At 45.0% G+C, this 18528-nt stretch overlaps 1 protein-coding gene across 2 annotated transcripts; it reads right to left on the reverse strand.

Annotated features, from left to right (window-relative positions):
• Positions 1–492: 492 nt before the first annotated feature.
• LOC108552742 (uncharacterized) lies at positions 493–18362 on the reverse strand. Of its 2 annotated transcripts, XM_017907396.1 has the most exons (5): positions 18282–18362; positions 17886–18141; positions 6675–6887; positions 4823–5667; positions 493–3300 (listed from the first exon to the last, which is right to left on the reverse strand). In XM_017907396.1, the coding sequence occupies exons 2-5, from the start codon at positions 18122–18124 to the stop codon at positions 2099–2101; spliced, it is 2499 nt and encodes an 832-aa protein (XP_017762885.1). In that variant the 5' UTR covers positions 18125–18141; positions 18282–18362; the 3' UTR covers positions 493–2098. The 2 variants fall into 2 exon arrangements, with proteins under 2 accessions (XP_017762885.1, XP_017762886.1); XM_017907397.1 differs by lacking the exons at positions 17886–18141; positions 18282–18362 and adding an exon at positions 9413–11178.
• Between the last annotated feature and the right edge of the window lie 166 nt (positions 18363–18528).

An 18528-nucleotide genomic window follows, 5' to 3' on the forward strand; every position in this document is an offset into this window, starting at 1 on the left:
TCCATTCGCCAAGTCAGCATTTCGCAATAATTGGCCGTATTTAAATTGAGTCACGACGATTTGCCAGACTACGGAGGTGGACTGCGTCGTACCGTTGGCATAATGTTCAAAGTGGAGCATCGAAACGCGTTTAGGCACGACGGAAGCACGCGAATTGGGAATCTTCGCGTGGTGAAATAGAAGGTTATCGGTGTAACGCTCATTTGTTTCTCGATACATCGAATTCGATCGTCACGCGAAACTATAATTTTCCCTGTATTCTATTTTTATTTCACGACACTCGCAAAACAGAACGCTCTGTGCTTATTTCCATATTTTCTGTTTCAGAGAACAATGAAAATTTAATTCCATATGACGATACGATAACGAAGTTCTGATAACGAAGTAGCTGTTTATGTAAAGAAGAAATTTTCCACATGGTATAGAGGATTCGCGTCGATTTTCAATCTCACGACTGGATATGAGGAAGAGAGAGAGAGACGAATTTGGTGCTAGGTTTTGAAGTAGTCTTTATTACAAATAACATCTTCACAATTTACGCTAGAAGTCACGATGGCAGGTATCCATGTCCAGGAAGAACACTGGGAGCTACCATTTCAACCGAGGTTTCTCCATCCACTCCGCCTAAATAATATCAGAATAATTTAATCTGATTCGCCCTGCGGAACGAATCAAATAGCTGAGAAGCTCTCGAAGCGGCTGTCGATTTCGTGCAAGCCTAATCTCTCGATCGATAGTGTCTTTTACTGGGAACGTTTCTATATACAAACGTCGAGCTAATGCTTAGAATACCGTGGAAGCAATAAATATTAACGATGCTAATTTATTTCGACAGTGAAAACGCTCGTTACATTCTTTCTCATGGAAATAGAAAGTAAAATCAAGGCACTTCTTTCCTTTGCAATGGGATGACTAATTTTCTTCTAATCAGAAGCTACGTTCCTTTCGCTCTTCGTCGATATAGTTTTTTACAAATTTCTTACAAACTTTCGATACAGTTTAAACTGTTAGATTAGTTTACAGCGAATTGGCAGGAATAAATTGGCGTTGGTAAATCTAATTATGCATGGAAACGATTGTTATATCGATGACTTCAGTCAGACATCGTTAACGTATAATACCTTAACATTTTGTACGTTCTACATTGAAAAAATATACTTCTGGATCGCTTGCTAGATGCTTTCGTTACGCCTAGTCGATCTTTATATCTAAATCTAACGAGTACGCCGACTTTAGATGCTTAAATTTAATTCTTCGTCATCTGGGTTTCTAAATCTCTCAGCAGTTTTCATCAGTTGCGAAATCTTATTTATTAGTTAGAGCGTTGCCTGCTTCGTTTTCGAAATTACCTCGCGAGTGTCTCTAACGAAGCCTCCGAAAGCTTTGTCGTTCGAACGAGGACAGTTACGTTCACGATTTTCTAAGTGATTAATTTTACTAAATTGGACGAGCGAACAATTTCATTGACTCGTTTAATTATTACACATGGAAGCTTCGCGCTAACCGACCTGCGGTTTAGAGTGATTTACAATAGTCGTAAAACAGCGAATCAGAAAATAATTGTGCGTATCTTCTACTTAATTTACGTCGTATAGGATATAAATTCACAGATAACTTATAATATAGTTGGAAAAAAATCATTACGCGTCATACACGAAGAATATCTCACTACCACAACACGTTCGTTGATACTTTTCCTCTCTCTTACTTTTTCAACCCTCGAGCACGGTCTCAACCACGATCTGGTTAAATTCCACGTAAATTTGCCTCGATTTATCTCGCATACCCTTTTTCAATGTAAAATCATTGTATCAGATATGGTTATAAAACGAATAGAAAGTCGGTGCACGTGCAATCGAAAGAATGTCCAATCTTGCCCGGAAGAATTTAAAATAAAATGGCGACGGTACGCGGTACAACGTTCATTGCTTGTCCAATTATTTAATCGCTTCCAGCATCGGTGGTCGAGGGTTGAGCAAGAGCAACCACGAATACTTTGCTTCGGAAATAAAAGTTAGCTAGTTTCGACTGTACAACAACACGATTGCACTGGCACTGTAGAAGCTATATGTTACATTAGGAGAAAGGCACACTTTCCTCAGACGCTCGTGTAAGAGATCACCTGCTTCGCGACGACGTTCTTCTCGTTGTATTTGCGAGAACCACCGTCGTTTGCCAAATTCTTCGTCGATTCCTCGCTATTCAACGAGCTGTTGTCGCTGTTGGGCCTCGACAAAGCTTCGTTCACGTCCTGAAGCTGTGCATTCTCGTAGCTCCTCCTGTTTCGCGTGATCACAGGCTCGTTAGGAACTCGGAGATCCTTTCTGACGTATTCCGGGCTGGAACTCCATTGCGTTCCCTCGTAGAAGCCGGACTCTGGCGACAAATCGGACACTGGAGAAATTGGTAATGATGGATCTGGTGACTGATGATACTTTAAGGGAGTGGTGTACTCGTTGGGTAATAAATTAGGGTCTGACAGTGATGTCCTGTTGCCTTCGGATAATACCTCTTGCCGTCGAGACGATTTAGGGAATTTCTCCATTTCGATCATCAATCTGTCGTCGTTCGAGTTCAGTCTTCCTCTCACGTCTGGTTCATGGATCTCCTTGGATCCTTTCGCGCAGATACTCTTCCTAGCAGCGTTTAGATACTCTCTGCTTCCCGCGTGTCTCTTGGCAGCAGTGAAATTCTCCTTATTCCCGGTCTCCGCATTTTTGTTGTCTAAAGGTATCAGCAGATACTTCCTGGACCCATTCAGATTCCTCCTGGACCCATCCAGAGACCTTTTGTCCTCGTCCATGCCTCGCAGGATATTTCTATGATAGAGACTTCTCTTGGAACTGTTGAGAGATCTCTTCTCCTCGTCCAACAGAGAATGCTTCACCAGGTTCCTTCGATTAGTCGATTTCAATAACAATGGACTCCCCTCTCTAGATGTTTCAGGCTCTTCGAAGATAATCTCCCGGCTGTTCTTCAGGATCTCTTTATTCACTGCTTCCGGTAATTGTTGTAGATCGACATCGGCCATGACCTGGATACCGTCAGGATCCAAGTCCAGGATCTTGTAATGGCCATGATCACGATTAGGTATCCCAGGCCCATGATAGGTCGAGTCTCTGTAAGCGTTTCGGCAGGTGGTCGCCTCGTCGGCGCTAGTTTCGCTTCTGCCGCTGTCCACGTATGTCAGGTGATGGTTCGGATGGTGATGATGATTCGTTACGATCATTGGACGGTGACCGCAGTGACACTGGCTGTCCTGACAGGACTCCATTAGGAAATCCTCATCGACTATCATACCTGTAAAATAGTCTGCCGCTTAGACGAATTGGAATTTTAGCCTCACCCATAGAGTAGATAGGATTGTTGTATCGCGAACGGGTAATATTTGGATGGTTAATCGACCTGAGAAGTGTACAGATGTGAGGAATGCATGCTTCGACGTGGTACTCGACTCGTATTATCTTAGGATTATCTCGAAAGAACCAACAAATACCAGTTTGTTTAAAGATGATTTAGTAAATGTGTGGCTCAGTGATTGCTTGTACTTATGATACCCCTTTACCAACAACCTTTCAATCGCATCGTATCGTGTTGCGAAACGATGTTCAGCAAGATGTTCATCAGGACGCCACGGAATTAGGACAACACGAAAGACAGACACAAGCGCGAGACGGACAGATCAGGATCTCCTATCGAACGTCTGAAACCTATCAGCCCGGGAAAATTCGTAGAAAATTCCTTGACTCTTCATAGCCGGTTCATATTTTTCCTAGTATATCCTATTTGGTTTGGCTTAAATTAGATCATCTTCTCTATGGTTATGCCTAAGATCATGAGACTCTGTCTCGGTTTCCTCTGTTTCTTCCCCTGTTTGTTTCCTCCCGTTCTACTTTCCTATTCGATCGCTCGAAACAGGGGCACGTTTCGTGTCCGTAGAATCGTTTAGGCTCCCGAGCTCTCGTCGATCCATGGAATGTCAATGTGAAGTTTCGGTGATCCGTGGGAAGAGTGTCCTTGAGAGGCAAGGAACTCCGGGGCATCCGCTTGGTTGGTGCTCAAGATCACAGGCGCGGATTTCGGCTCGCTAGGAATTTTCCGCAGGCTTCCATCTACGGTATATACCAGCACCAACAGGGTCAGAGAGACATGAACGAAACCCGTTCACAGAGTCGTGAAACACATGCAAAGCGAAACGAAGCGTTGGAAGCGCACGAGGCTATGCGGAGAGCATGATGAAGCGAGCACGAGGCAGGCGGGTGGATGATATCGATTAGTTTGATTCGCGTGTGCATCCCAATTAGCGCACGTGGTCGGCCTTGTTGTATCGTTAGTCGTTGTTTTATAACGTGTTATTGCCTGATGCCGCACTACTAGACGCATGACGGAAAGTTTTAATTACACCGGACATTCCGCTCTAGTAAAAGTTGGACAATTCGAGCTCCGTGACACGAACACGGTGTCGAACTCGTGGCAATACGAAAACAGGGGTGAGCAGTTTGCTTCGACATAGGTCCAACGTGATTCTGACCTGCACGGAACGGAGACATTCTCCATTTTACACGGGATTTAGAGTAGACGCCAATGACAAAGAACCTACGTGACCTGCACGGAACGGAGACATTCTCCATTTTACACGGGATTTAGAGTAGACGCCAATGACAAACCGATCGACCGATTCACCCCTGAATCCGAGTCCGTATCAACCGTTTCTTCCATCATTTTCTTCCATCAGACGTATCTCGGTAGACTGACATGGAAACTAGGTTCTATTCAATGCCAACTATCCATTCACCGTTCCGATAATCCCAAAGACACTTACCGTTCCCATGACGAAGTTCTTCCTGCACCTTGTAAAACTCAGCGAGCTCCCTGCCCGAGCACAGAGGTGTTCCCACCTGCGTGGTGCTGTTGAACAGGGAATAGTCCACTTCGTAACCTTGTCTCTCCTTCGAGTACATGACCATCGGCTCGAACCTATGGCCCCAGAGAATTTCCTGTGGCAGATAGCTGGATCTAGCCTGAGTAGTTTGCCCGGTGGATTCTATGGTCCCTTCGAGGATGGCCACGATCTCGAACCTCTCTGTCAGCATGTCCTCCGCAGACATATTGTAAAACGGAGACTCCGCGTTGATCTTGTGAACGATGGTAGTCGGCCAGATGAAAAAGAGGTTCCCGTTCTGACCGTCGGTACCCACGGCCAATTCCTGTTGATTCTGCGACAACACTTCGCCTTCCTTCGTAGTTCTGGACCTTATCAACTGCGCTCGTATAGCAGCTCCGATAATATGACTTTTCCTCATGTCACCGACCCTAAACATCAAACAGAGCTCGCCGTCTCTCTGACAGATCACGGCGTTCCTCGAGAAGAGCAACGTTTGAGTTCTCTGTTTGGGCCTGCTCATCTTGGCGAACACTATGCCCACCATGAACGCCTGGATCATCACACCGACGATGCTCTGGATGCACATGACGAAGATCGCCTCGGGACACTCCTCGGTGGTCCCACGGCTGCCATAGCCGATCGTGTGCTGCGTCTCGATACTGAAGAGGAAGCAACTCGTGAAGGAGAAGATGTTGTTGATGCAGGGTGTCCAGTTGTTTTGGATCTGATACGGCGGCAGGTGCTGTTCTTCGAAGTCACCGTGGCTGAAGGCGATCAGCCACCAGAAACCGATCGACCGATTCACCCCTGAATCCGAGTCCGTATCAACCGTTTCTTCCATCATTTTCTTCCATCAGACGCATCTCGGTAGACTGACATGGAAACTAGGTTCTATTCAATGCCAACTATCCATTCACCGTTCCGATAATCCCAAAGACACTTACCGTTCCCATGACGAAGTTCTTCCTGCACCTTGTAAAACTCAGCGAGCTCCCTGCCCGAGCACAGAGGTGTTCCCACCTGCGTGGTGCTGTTGAACAGGGAATAGTCCACTTCGTAACCTTGTCTCTCCTTCGAGTACATGACCATCGGCTCGAACCTATGGCCCCAGAGAATTTCCTGTGGCAGATAGCTGGATCTAGCCTGAGTAGTTTGCCCGGTGGATTCTATGGTCCCTTCGAGGATGGCCACGATCTCGAACCTCTCTGTCAGCATGTCCTCCGCAGACATATTGTAAAACGGAGACTCCGCGTTGATCTTGTGAACGATGGTAGTCGGCCAGATGAAAAAGAGGTTCCCGTTCTGACCGTCGGTACCCACGGCCAATTCCTGTTGATTCTGCGACAACACTTCGCCTTCCTTCGTAGTTCTGGACCTTATCAACTGCGCTCGTATAGCAGCTCCGATAATATGACTTTTCCTCATGTCACCGACCCTAAACATCAAACAGAGCTCGCCGTCTCTCTGACAGATCACGGCGTTCCTCGAGAAGAGCAACGTTTGAGTTCTCTGTTTGGGCCTGCTCATCTTGGCGAACACTATGCCCACCATGAACGCCTGGATCATCACACCGACGATGCTCTGGATGCACATGACGAAGATCGCCTCGGGACACTCCTCGGTGGTCCCACGGCTGCCATAGCCGATCGTGTGCTGCGTCTCGATACTGAAGAGGAAGCAACTCGTGAAGGAGAAGATGTTGTTGATGCAGGGTGTCCAGTTGTTTTGGATCTGATACGGCGGCAGGTGCTGTTCTTCGAAGTCACCGTGGCTGAAGGCGATCAGCCACCAGATCACCGCGAAACCCAGCCAGGAGAGCACGAAGCTCAGGCTGAAGCAGAGCAACATCCAGCGCCATTGCGTGTCCACCAGGGTCGTGAAGATGTCACGAAGGAAACGCAGGGAACGCCTGGAGATCCGGGACTGGAGGACGTTGCAGTCGCCGTTCTTCAGCACGGCTCGCCGACGTAGCTTTCGCGTTGGCCATGCTCTGTACCGGCTCCTGCAAATTAGAATACCCCTTTCAGTAAGCACAATAATCTCGCGAATAGACTAAATTTCAGGAATTTCTCTCGAAATGCTCGAGGTCTTTTAGATTTTTGTCGCGGATAGTCGTTCCTTTCGGCGGTCGTTGCTTTTAATGAATTATTACAGCGGTCATTTGACACGATAAACGATCGTGACGGTGGCCATTTGTTAAGGTGATTGTACTCTTTATGAGGATGGACACGTTTTTGATTAAGAAATTTGATCTTGTACATCACGACTAACCCGTTGTCGTACTTAGGAATGGCAATCTGCTATTTCGGTGGCACCCGACAGATTTCTAGATATTACGACTAATCTCCATCAACGATCAGACAGTCGTCTATCGATTTTACTCGATTTTTACGATAAACACTTGGAGTAATCGCAGTCATCAATTTCGATCTCATGCGGGGCAATGATTACGTTTTCGTGCCGATTGTTCAAGAATGACGTCGGCTTCCGCGAAGAACGCTTCGCGCCATTCGGCCACGGGCAACGTAAAATCCATAGATTTGCATAGAATCGAATCTCAAGCGGTTTAATCACGTTTCCACGCGATAGCACGCGCGATGCAATATTTTTAACTCGCGTAACAGCGAAGGGAATAAATTATTTCTTCGAACACAAGTCGAGGACGTGAGATGCGGTACGAAATTGTCACCAAGGCCTCGTACACTTTTGTACACGCGTCGTAACATATTCCTCGCGGAGATCTCGGATTTGAATAACAAATTTCGTAGATCACATTGTTCCTCTCGATCTATCGCCACCTGCCCGTGGCATTCCTTATTCGCCACGAATCGAACTAGTTATGATAAATCCTAGCCGAGATTCCCTGCCCCCAACCATTTGCGAATCGCGATTTTTGCGCCGCATTTTGCGAGATGCATTCTGCTCGTTGCACACATTCACTGGGACACATTGTCAGACACGCGTTTTTACCGAGCTAAGCGGATGAACGCCTGTAAGCGACGAGTTGACGGAGGATGGAAAATTTTATCACCGAGTTCATCTTTAGCATTCACTATATCGTTCACGAGACAGCTCGAACGTTCGAATCCTCGACTCGAGAAATACTCACGATGGATCTCTTCGCATTTTACGTCATCGCTATTGAACCTTTCCATGACAAAGATTCGACAGTCCCGAAATTCACTTTTATCAATTATCTCTGCACAAACGGACGACACAGGTTCGATCGCGATCGCGGCACATGTATAGACCTCGCTCCGAAATTTCCACAACGATTTTCACTCGGTTCGCAAACGTTCGTGTTCTCCGTAGCCCCTGACGACGTTTTCGCCAGCGAATATCATTCTAACGATTCCGAGGGGCTCGCGTCGTTATTTTATCGTTGAACACTGTTGCCACTTGCTTCTAGTGCTTCTGCCAATCTACTCGAAACACGTTGAAGAGCGGATTCAACATGCTTCTTAATCAGTCAGCGATAACTCGGACGAACTGCGATGCTTGCACGATTCGTGGCGCGAAGCCGGCGGACCTGGTGGGCGATTTCACCGTTCACCGATCTGGAAACGGACGAAAACCACACGGAAATCGGTCGAAAGACGGCACACAGCTGCTGGAATATCGTCGCGAGCAGTTCGATGATCCGTCTGAGACCTTCGTGCTCGCCACCCTTTCATATGGCCAAAAGGAAGTCGCCATTTTGACTCCGTACGATAACCGAGCAACTGTTATCTACCAATTTATTTATTGCCACGCGTAAATCAATCGGTGATTCGCTGACACGCGGTGAACTCCGGGAGGTCGTCTGTCTCGTCGTCGATCAACCTCGAGGATCGATTGTTGTTTCGCGTGGGAAATATTCGAATTGGCCATCGAATCTTCGATTCCGAGTCTTTCTATTCGAGATTTTGTTCCCGTCCGACCACCCCGTGCCATGCTGTTAGATCATAGCGAGCGCGATATTACGCGACCTCGAATAATTCGTCGAGATATCGGTCGATCTAAGTCCTCTGTTATCGGGAACCAATGATAAGGACAGTTAGGAAACGATTTCTATAATCCTATGCTAGACTAAGAAACGATGGTTCTTTTACGTCGACTAATCGCGATACCACGTTTATCTATAGTGGGCCTTGAGGATGATCTCGAAGGTTGTTCGCACTCCTCTGTCAAAATCCGACAAACAAGCGCCCGCTGAATTAACACCTGCGACACGAGGGTATTCCGTTCGCGAGGACCGAGAATGTCTGTGAATTTATTCCATGTTTTCGTAATTGTTTCCTCGTTATTGTCTGGTCGGATAATCAACCGCCAGGGGTGAGCAGCGGAGACGTATTTAGACGTAATTATCCTGTCAATCGTAAATAACGGGGCAGAGACGGAATTGGATCCGCAAGAGAACGTTGTTATTAATTCTTGGGACGTTAATGAATAGCTAATCCCGAGTATCCATTCATTAACGCGGAAGCAACTGCGCAGCTAGAGAACTCTAAGCTGGGTATACAAATTCGCGTCCGAGTGACGTTTTACCTGCTTCTGAAAGACGTTCTCGGGCTCTTCGGCACTTTGACTATGACAGGCATGTTCTGGGTCAAAGTTGGCAACAGATTTTGCTTCTCGTCCCTGTCAGGCGAGGATGACTTCACGCTCGAAATTGGATCTTTCGGAATGTCCCCGTTCATTTTTGCCTGCTACTTTGCTTCTCCTTTTGACACACTCTTGGACTCGAAGGATGGTCTCGGGTTCAAGGCTAACTTCGCGAGATGTTCTTCATGTTTTATTCGAAACTCGTCAGGCTTTCGGCTTCTTCGGAGAATTTTTAGTCGGCTCGACTTTGGTTTATCACGAGTGGTCGTCGGTAACGGTGTCGGCCAGAGATATTAAACGATGCGCTTCAATGCGGCCGCGATTTCTCGTTCCTTATCGTTCAGGAAGGATCAGTGCTGGAAGGATTTTTTCCCCGATCGAGCAAATATCTCTCCGCGTGCCGCGATCTTAAGGTTTCCCGTGCGATCGTAGATAACAGACTTATCGATAGGAGAAAGAATTCCTATTTTTCTTCTCAATTCGCGTTTCGCGAATTCGCAAACTATGTGCTAACTTCCTCTTGAACGAACCGATAGAAGCGAGGAATCGTAAGAAACTACTATTTTCTTTCCAGTTTTGCACGGTTCCCCAGTGATTCGACGCTCGTATGAATCTTCTTATCTCTCACGTTGAATGACGATGATAGTCCAAGGATTAAGTCTTGGCTTGCAACCGCGAAACGTTGAAATTTATCGGGGAAACGCAATTACTTCTCGTCCATTAATTATAGTTAAGCCTTTCACTCATCGACTTCTTTTAGCTACTTAGTCCGGTAATCGTAGGCTATAAAGAGTTTATCTCTCAGTCGACTTCTTTTTCCTATCCGCTGTCAACAGTGAACACAGCTGAGCGTAGCCACTACGCGTCACTTCTGTCTTCGGCTTTGGTTGCTCGTTTAGTAAAAAAATCCACCGATTCGTCTATCGATTTGTCTTCCATTATCCAGTCGCGGTTCTATCGAGTCAGACTTTCGTTAAGCCACCTCTAAGCCTCGGGGATCGAGCGTTGGCGAGATTTCTTCGAGAATTTCTTGCCAGTTCCAGTTTCATTTTACTCCATTTTGTCGTCGATACGGAAGATTAGTCTCGGTGGAAGCCGATGAAGGACGCGACTGACCGTGTTGCTCGGGTGGATAGGTGTCGAGTTTGATGGTGGAGGATCTACTGATGTACGAGCAATGATGTAGGACGTCTTATACGAGCCAATACCTGGCCAGCGGTCTCCACTTATCAGCTACTAACAATAACGTTTGCTCTTTTCATTTGCGAGAAAATGGACTGATTACGTCACGCGGAATGCTTCCCCTGACAGCTGGATTCCTTTTGTATTCTTTAATCCAACATATCGAGACTTTTCGTCGGTTTGGTATTTTAATCCTCCGCTTTCCTTCTCGCGTTTCACTCGAATCCCTGTCAATCGATCGTCACTGATCACCGAATAAAGAATCTTAACTTCCGCGACTGTCAGAGACTCGGTTGTCCAGCAACCGATCCCAAAGACTACTCGAATCACAGCCCCCGAACACGGTCTTCGAACTAGAACCTCGTCCACGCCTGGACACCTTCTTATAACCTCGAAACATCGGTTCACGATTCGCAAAAGTGACGTTAGATACCGAGCTATCTCTCCTTGCAAGCAGATATTGAGCTACCGCCGAGGCAGCGAGAAATCTCGGAAAACAACGTTCACGCGATACACTGCTCACGACGTCTCTCTCTCAATTAGCATTATCTGTTTCCCATTTATAGCACGGTGCACTCTGCTCACCGATAACGTTTTCGACGGCCGTGTCATTGCGCGTCGAGGTATTAGCGCGCACAAACGAGATTTGCGATGTTCCACTGACTTCGTTTGACTGACTGAATGTCCGGGGGCATGTCTTATCAACTAGCAGCCATCTCCTTATCGGCACCGTTCTTGGTGAACCTCTGCGAAATCGCTGATCGCACGTAAACGAGCGCGTATCGCTGCGCGACGAAAGAGGACCCTCTGCGCCTGAATGACGGCTTTTCCCGCGGCGTCGAATCCCGAATATCGGTAATTGCCTTTATCGAAATGGCACCGCGGTGCAATCGGTGTTTTCGCGAAAATGGAAGGCTCGTAGATGGCTACCGGAGGCTAGAAGCTGTCAAAGATTCCTTCTTAACGCGACATTTCGAGCTAATTAAAGTCCAGGGAAATGTTTCAGCGAGTTTGATAGGAAGAGGTGGCGCAGAAACGAGAGAATTACGAGAGAAGTTTATGCCCCGTGATATGGAATCGTGTGTCGCTAATTTGCATAATTTATCGCGGATTTACTTTCTCGAAACTGTTCGCCTTTGTGTGTTTGCCAGCGGTATTAAATGGGACTCAGATTTATCTTGAAATCTGATCGACTTATCTCTTTGAAAAGTCGTGTCTCGCTGATTTATCAGTTTGGAAAACCTTGTTTCGCGACGTGCCCTATGTATACTCGGAAAGATATTTTGGAACGCTGAAAAGACGAAGTTCAAGTGAGATTCGAATGAAATTCTTATCCGATTTCGATGGTATCTTTGTATCAGTGACGAACGTTATATTCCTGATTAAATTATCGTTTCGCTCGTGATTCAATGGAACAGTTCGTATGTAAATTGGAGCTTCCAGGAAAACATTTGGCACTTGTCGACGAAAGAAATTCTAGCCGGAAGGGCTCGATCAACACCGGTAACGTCGAATCGCATTAGCTGTTAGTAATTTATTCGGCGCGCATTATAATGGCGCTATCCCATAGCAGGAGAGGTCGTATCGTTTGTAGGCGTCAATTGAGAACGGTACTAATTCTAGAGAACGACAGCTCGAAAGTACGGTCTCACGTGCGTTTCTGCGACCATACCAGCGAAATATCCTTACCGATCTAACTGTACAATCGACGGTGTTGACCTAAAAATATCGTGCATAAATTCTTTCTATCTTCCATTAAAAATGAAAAATTTCCTTGGCCCCCGTTCTCCCCGCTCGAATTAACAGACACGCGACAGTCTGGACAAAAACTTCGTTCCGCGAACGAAAACGAACGCTGAAAAATATTTGTTAAGCTCCCAGAACATCCTAGAAACGATTAATTACATGCAAATCGAGTCTCCAAACAGGTTCCACCGATCGTAAGGAAAATCTCGTTCTACTCGACAGTCGGCACCATCGTAGTTGATTAATCGCGCACAACGTAGTGGGAGACAGTCCTGACTATCAACGCACAATTTTATAAACCGAGAAAAATAACAAACAGGTTCCAGGGATAGACAGGATCTAGAAATTTTTCGAAATTATTCATCTTATTCGAGACACGAGTGTTGAGAATTAAGACGAAGATGCTTCGCGAGAATAATGATTTTCCGGTATCGAAAGCAATCGTTTAATTAGAATAATAACACGTATTCTACCTCTTTGAACAAAACCAACCAGCTGTCTCGTTTGTCGCGACGTTTGCCCGATCGGGAAGCCAGGATTCTCGTCCTTCTTCCGGTTGAGACGTTCCTCCTTCCCCGGTTCGACATCAGCAGCTGGCCACTTCCGGTCCCAGCGACTCACTTTTCGTGGTGTCTCCGACACGCGGATTAAAAACGGCGCATTAATAACATCGGGTGTAAGCACACTGTGGGTCGAGCTCTCATTGCGAGCTGTCCAACCGTGCCGTGGTCGGTTTCGATAACGAGCTTTTAATTAAACTAACGAGATCGGACGAGTCACGAAGCTTCGGTCGCGCGAGGATTTCCCATTTTCGACCAGGCTGCCTCGATTCCGGATTTTTCGAAAATCCTTAACGTTCGAGCAGCTGTTGACTCTGGAAAACGTTCGTGCGCCAGTTTCGCGACGAAAGTGAATTGCTTTTCGAGAGGCCCTTAATTAGGCTAACGAGATCGCTCGAACAACGACGTGTATCTATGTCGATGGAATTGACGACTTTTAGAAACAATGCCTACGTCGAGGTTGAACGTTTCAAGAATTTCTCTCGACACAGGAATCGCGGCTTTTTCGACGAAGCTTTTTATCGATAGAAAATGGAGGAAATTTTGAGGTCAAGGGAATAGGAATTTTTAACACACGAAGAATTCCAGGTGATTTGTCGTGACACAGATACCGCGATTTTTTAACCTACTTTCTTATCGTGCGAAAGTAAAGTAAATTTTTCAAATATTTAGAGAATCCTCGTTGACCTATTTCAACATCGGAAGCGAGACTTTTAAAGCGAATTTCTAATTTGCAGAGAAGAGGATAAATTTTGAGATAGAAAGGAAGAGGAGCTTTTTAAGATTTTAATTTTTTAAATTCGCGCATAGTTTGTTTTATCTGGAATGAATTTTCCTAACAGCGTAGAATTCAAGTGTCCCGAAGCTAATACATGTTGACTGGCTGGACCACAGCGTATCCGTTGCACGTTTAATCCTCGGAGATAAATACAGCGGATTAGTCGAGCAGGTAATAATTGGATTACTAGTTTGTGTCAGTCCAATACACGTATTCTCTCGCCTTAGGTAATACTCGCCTCTCCGCACCTGTTTATTATCGTTTAGGAGGATTAATAGAGACGCATTCGAATAAAATAATAATCCTGAAAGTCTTCGGCGCAATGATATCGTATACAGAGTAAATATTGCACAGCGTATTCGTATCTTTCGAAATCACGAATTCGTTTAAATTAATTCGATTCTTCGTGGTTATCAAATTATTAAGAGTCGCAGCATGCTGTGAAGTGGCAGAATCTTCGCGAAAATCGTGAACTAGTTTAAATTTAATTCGATTCTTTATGAATATCAGATTTTTAAGAGTCGCCAAATTCTGCAAAGTGACAGAATTTTCGTGGAAATTGCGAATTAGTTTAAATTAAATTGGATTCTTCTTTTAAAAGTCGCAGAATTTCGCAAAATAGCGAATTAGTTTAAATTAAATTCGATTCCTCGTGGTTATCATATTTTTAAGAGTCACAAAATTCTGCAAAGTGTCAGAATTTTCGGCGAAATTGCGAATTAGTTTACATTAAATTCGATTCTTCGTGGTTATCAAATTTTTAAGAGTCGTGAAATTCTGCAAAGTGCCAGAATTTTCCTGGAAGTTGCAAATTAGTTTAAATTAAATTGGATTCTTCTTTTAAAAGTCGCAAAATTTTGCAAAGTGGCAGAATCTTCGGGAAAATAGCAAAGTAGTTTAAATTTCATTCAATTCTTCGTGGTTATAAAATTTTTAAGAGTCTCAGTATTCGGCAAGGTGATAGAATCTTCGCGAAAATAGCGAATGAGTTTAAATTTTATTCGAATCTTCGAGGCAATGAAACTTTTATGAATCGGGGAATTCTGCAGTGGTAGAATATTCGTGAATAAATCGCGAATTACTTTAAATTTCATTCGATTCTTCGCGTCTATGAAATTTTTAAGAGTCGTGGCATTCAGTAACATGGCAAAATCTTTGCGGATATTGCGAATTAGTTTAAATTAAATTCGATTCTTCGTAGCTATGAAATTTTTATAAATCGCAGCATTCAGTAACGCGGCAGAAGCCTCCCGGAAATTGCGAATAAGTTTAAATTAAATTCGATTACTCGTGGCTATCAAATATTTAAATGTCGTAGTATGCAGTGAGGTAGCAGAACCTTCGCGAATATAGCGAATTAGTTTAAATTTCATTCGAATCTTCGTGGCTATGAAATTTTTATGAATCGCAGCACTCGGTGAGACGACAGAATCTTGGCGAAAATCGCGAAGATCCACGGCCTGGGTCGTCTTTCGTCCCGGAAACGGGAAATCCGATACACCGCGAGAAATCGTTACGAGTTTCCGCGATTATCTCTGGTTCCGCGATCACAGATTAATTCGCCACCGGTGACCTTTCGAATAGCAGAAGGTGGACCGGTGTACTCGTTAACATTCTCTATCGTCGCTGAATTAATAGCGTAGCAGGCAACTTCTCAAGCTCAATAATAACCAGATACCGGGTTCTAATACCAACCGGTACATCTTACCACTATTCTAATTAGAGAAAGAAAACGCCATTCGACCGGTAGATTTTCTCTGCCGCGATCTTGGCACAGAATCTGCCTTCTATACAAAGAACAACGAAAGAATGAAAATTCCAGCGAAGCAAACGAAAGAAATTCTCTCAAGGTACGAATATCCAACCATCAGCGATGCAATATGGAATTCTTTCTCTACACAAGACTAATTCTCAACGTAACTCGCTAAAATTTATCCACGTCCTGCCGTTTTCTACGTCTGGCAGCGTATAATTTCGAGCCATTTTTCATTAACATTCCACACGAATCGAGACACGAACAGGAGTAAATTAACCATCAAGGCCAGACGTCTTTTCTTCGCGAATTTTGCAATTCTCCCGTGTGTAACGCGTTTCCAGCTTCCTGATAAATGGCTACGACGTCTTCCAGATAGGTGAATTAGTGGCAGAAGGGTAAACAGTGCGGTGTAAACTCAGCGGGTACGGACGTCGTTAGTCAGCCTCGCAATGCCACGAGAAATATATTGCATCCCGTTTACGTTAATAGAGCTCTGGCTCGATAAATTGTATCTGCTCGATGATAGGCGGCTGGCAAATATAACACCGCAAATAACGCGGCATAATAATCGCGAGGATACCTACGATCATCTACCATTCCTCTAACTGTAACTCTCGCTCACCGATCGACGATCGATGGAAAAACTCGCACAGATAGATGGCGAAAAGATCGAAAAATCGCGAATCATTTAGCTCCTGCCTCTTCGCTGATCTCCTTATCAAATTAGGATCAGGTTAGCTACATCTTTTATTATCAGAGGATCGTCGAAAAGTTTAGCCCCACCCGAGTGATCGATATTTTTCCAGTATTTTTGTTCGGCTATTTAAAGTCTTGTACACAGAATCCGGCGCCAGAAGACGCCGAGAATGAGTTGCTCAAACAAAACGTAACCACGCTCAGCTGAGAGCGATCTCACGGAGATACTCTGCCTTGGGAACCGGCCACGTGATTCGCGAACGGTGTTTTGTTCGGTAATAGTCGCGCGATTATGCTTGCTTTTCTACCACCGATACGTTAGCTCCTTTGCATGCAAAGTAGACGTTTCCGGTTTCACATGGCCGAGTGAAAATGAAATCGTCTTTGACCAAAGATCCAAGGCCCTCTGAAAGCTTCAAGCGACCAGAGTGTCTGGGAATTTCTCTCGAATTATCCAACGATTATCCTGCATTTTGATTAACCGTTTGAGTTCCAAGCAGCACTTGAGGCTTTCGGAGGAACACGATCGAAAAAGCCTGAACAGCGCGATAACGCTTGCCTTAATCGAGTACGAAGAAGTCGAAACGGCGCGATAGCGCTTGTTTAATTTTGTGTCGAAAAATCCCAATCGTCGCAATAGCGCTTGTTGGTACTATGTGACGTACTGCGAGTGGCTGAAAAGAAGTCATCTCGTTCGGTTGCGGCGCAAGAGGGGTATTCCACTAGTACCGCCTATACTCTCGTTAGTAATACCCACTCTTCTATGACACTCCCAAAACTACTATCTCCAAGTTCGGTAACATGTACTTTAACATAGGCGTAAGATATCCGCGAAAGAAATGTTATCTCAGAGTTAACTTACAATGAATTGGAAGCACTACTACGCCAGGCAATAAACGAAACGACACCAAATGATTGGAAAGGATTTTGTAAACACGTAGAAACACTGGAACACGAATATTGGGCGAAAGATGGAATAATAGAAGACGCAACTGAAGATCTAAAATTGGAAATACAAAGCAGTGAGTCGGATATGGAATCGGATGACAATAGCTCGAAGATTTATAAAGTGAAGGAGTATACAAGTAATAATAATTAACATCATTTATGAAAATTGATTTAAAATTTAAAATGTATTTTTTATGATAAATTAATTATGTAATTGCATCATACTAGATAACTGTTTAAAAAAATCATAGGATACAACATAAATATAAAAAATAGCAATGGAAAGTTAATCAAGATACTAATTAGTAATTAGTAATTGCAAATAATCATGTGTTCATCAGAAGAGTCTGAAGTTGACACAATTTTGGGATGAGTCTACGCTCTTGCATCTGTTTGTTGCATCTGTTTGTTGCGTCTGTCTCACTTTGTCTCGTTGTTTCGTTCGCATTCTTTGTCACATGGTGTTCTATGACCGGGCTAATAGGAAGGGATCAGTTCTACCAATAAGGGAAGCGTTTTACTCTACTTCTGCCGTGATGTTAGAATGGTTTGACTGGTGAGGATTCGGTCCAACAAGTTTCTCAGATGACTTCTTTCTAGTAACGCACAGTACGTGCATCAGCAAAGTTGAGCGCACCACTACGACTGAAGAGCGCGATCGCGCTGCTTGGGACACAAACGGTTAATTTGCTTCTGTATTTATCGCACGATAAATGGCCAATGTAAATGGAATTAAAAAAGAAGACTCACCTGGTAGAATCTTGCCGACCGACGCCACCACCGATGCTGCTGCTCTGGGTGCTGACCCTGACCAGGGTAACGTACCTAGGCAGACTGGACAGGGTTCCCGTGTTCCTCTGTCCCAGTAAGGGTGAGTCGGCTGTGTTAGGGTTCTCCGGGAGTGGTTGGTGGCTCTGTACCTCGTTATCCTTTTCTTCTTCCTCCTCGATGGTACCTGGGAGGCGAAAGAGCTTCTGTGGCTCCTCCATGCCACTCGATTTGCTCGCTTCACGTGTACGAATGAACCTCCATTGAGAATATCAAACTCATCGTCCTACTCGTTTGCCTTTCTTTCCCTTTTTCTCTCTCTCTCTCTCTCCCTCTCTCTCTCTCACAGTCCCTTTCTTTTTTTTTATCTTCGCTCACCGATCTCTCTCTTCCTCTATGCTCTTTCTCTTTCGAATTCTCCTTGGAACTCGAACGAATTCGCCTCTCACCACTCGTCCTCCCTCGTTCCACCTTCTTCCCTTCTAATTTTGTCCCTTTGTTTGGTAATCGGCTTAGAATCACGAACGGCGACGCGTTTTTTCGCTCCGTAACCAGGATGAATGAAGTCGCTGGAAGTGACCACGCGACGATGACTCACGGCCGTTGAAGAGCAAAGTTCTGTTTT

The sequence above is a fragment of the Eufriesea mexicana genome, unplaced genomic scaffold, assembly GCF_001483705.2.
Source record: "Eufriesea mexicana isolate 0111107269 unplaced genomic scaffold, ASM148370v2 scaffold7917, whole genome shotgun sequence".
NCBI lineage: Eukaryota > Metazoa > Arthropoda > Insecta > Hymenoptera > Apidae > Eufriesea > Eufriesea mexicana.

Excerpts from the sequence above, each read along its gene's own strand:
- LOC108552742 (XM_017907396.1), bottom strand. The coding sequence starts at position 18,124 with ATGGAGGAGCCACAGAAGCTCTTTCGCCTCCCAGGTACCATCGAGGAG. Across the intron at positions 5,668-6,674 it reads CTGGGTTTCGCGGTGATCTG|GTGGCTGATCGCCTTCAGCC; the intron begins GTGGCTGATCGC and ends GATCGGTTTCTG. Across the intron at positions 3,301-4,822 it reads AGAACTTCGTCATGGGAACG|GTATGATAGTCGATGAGGAT; the intron begins GTAAGTGTCTTT and ends ACTATTTTACAG.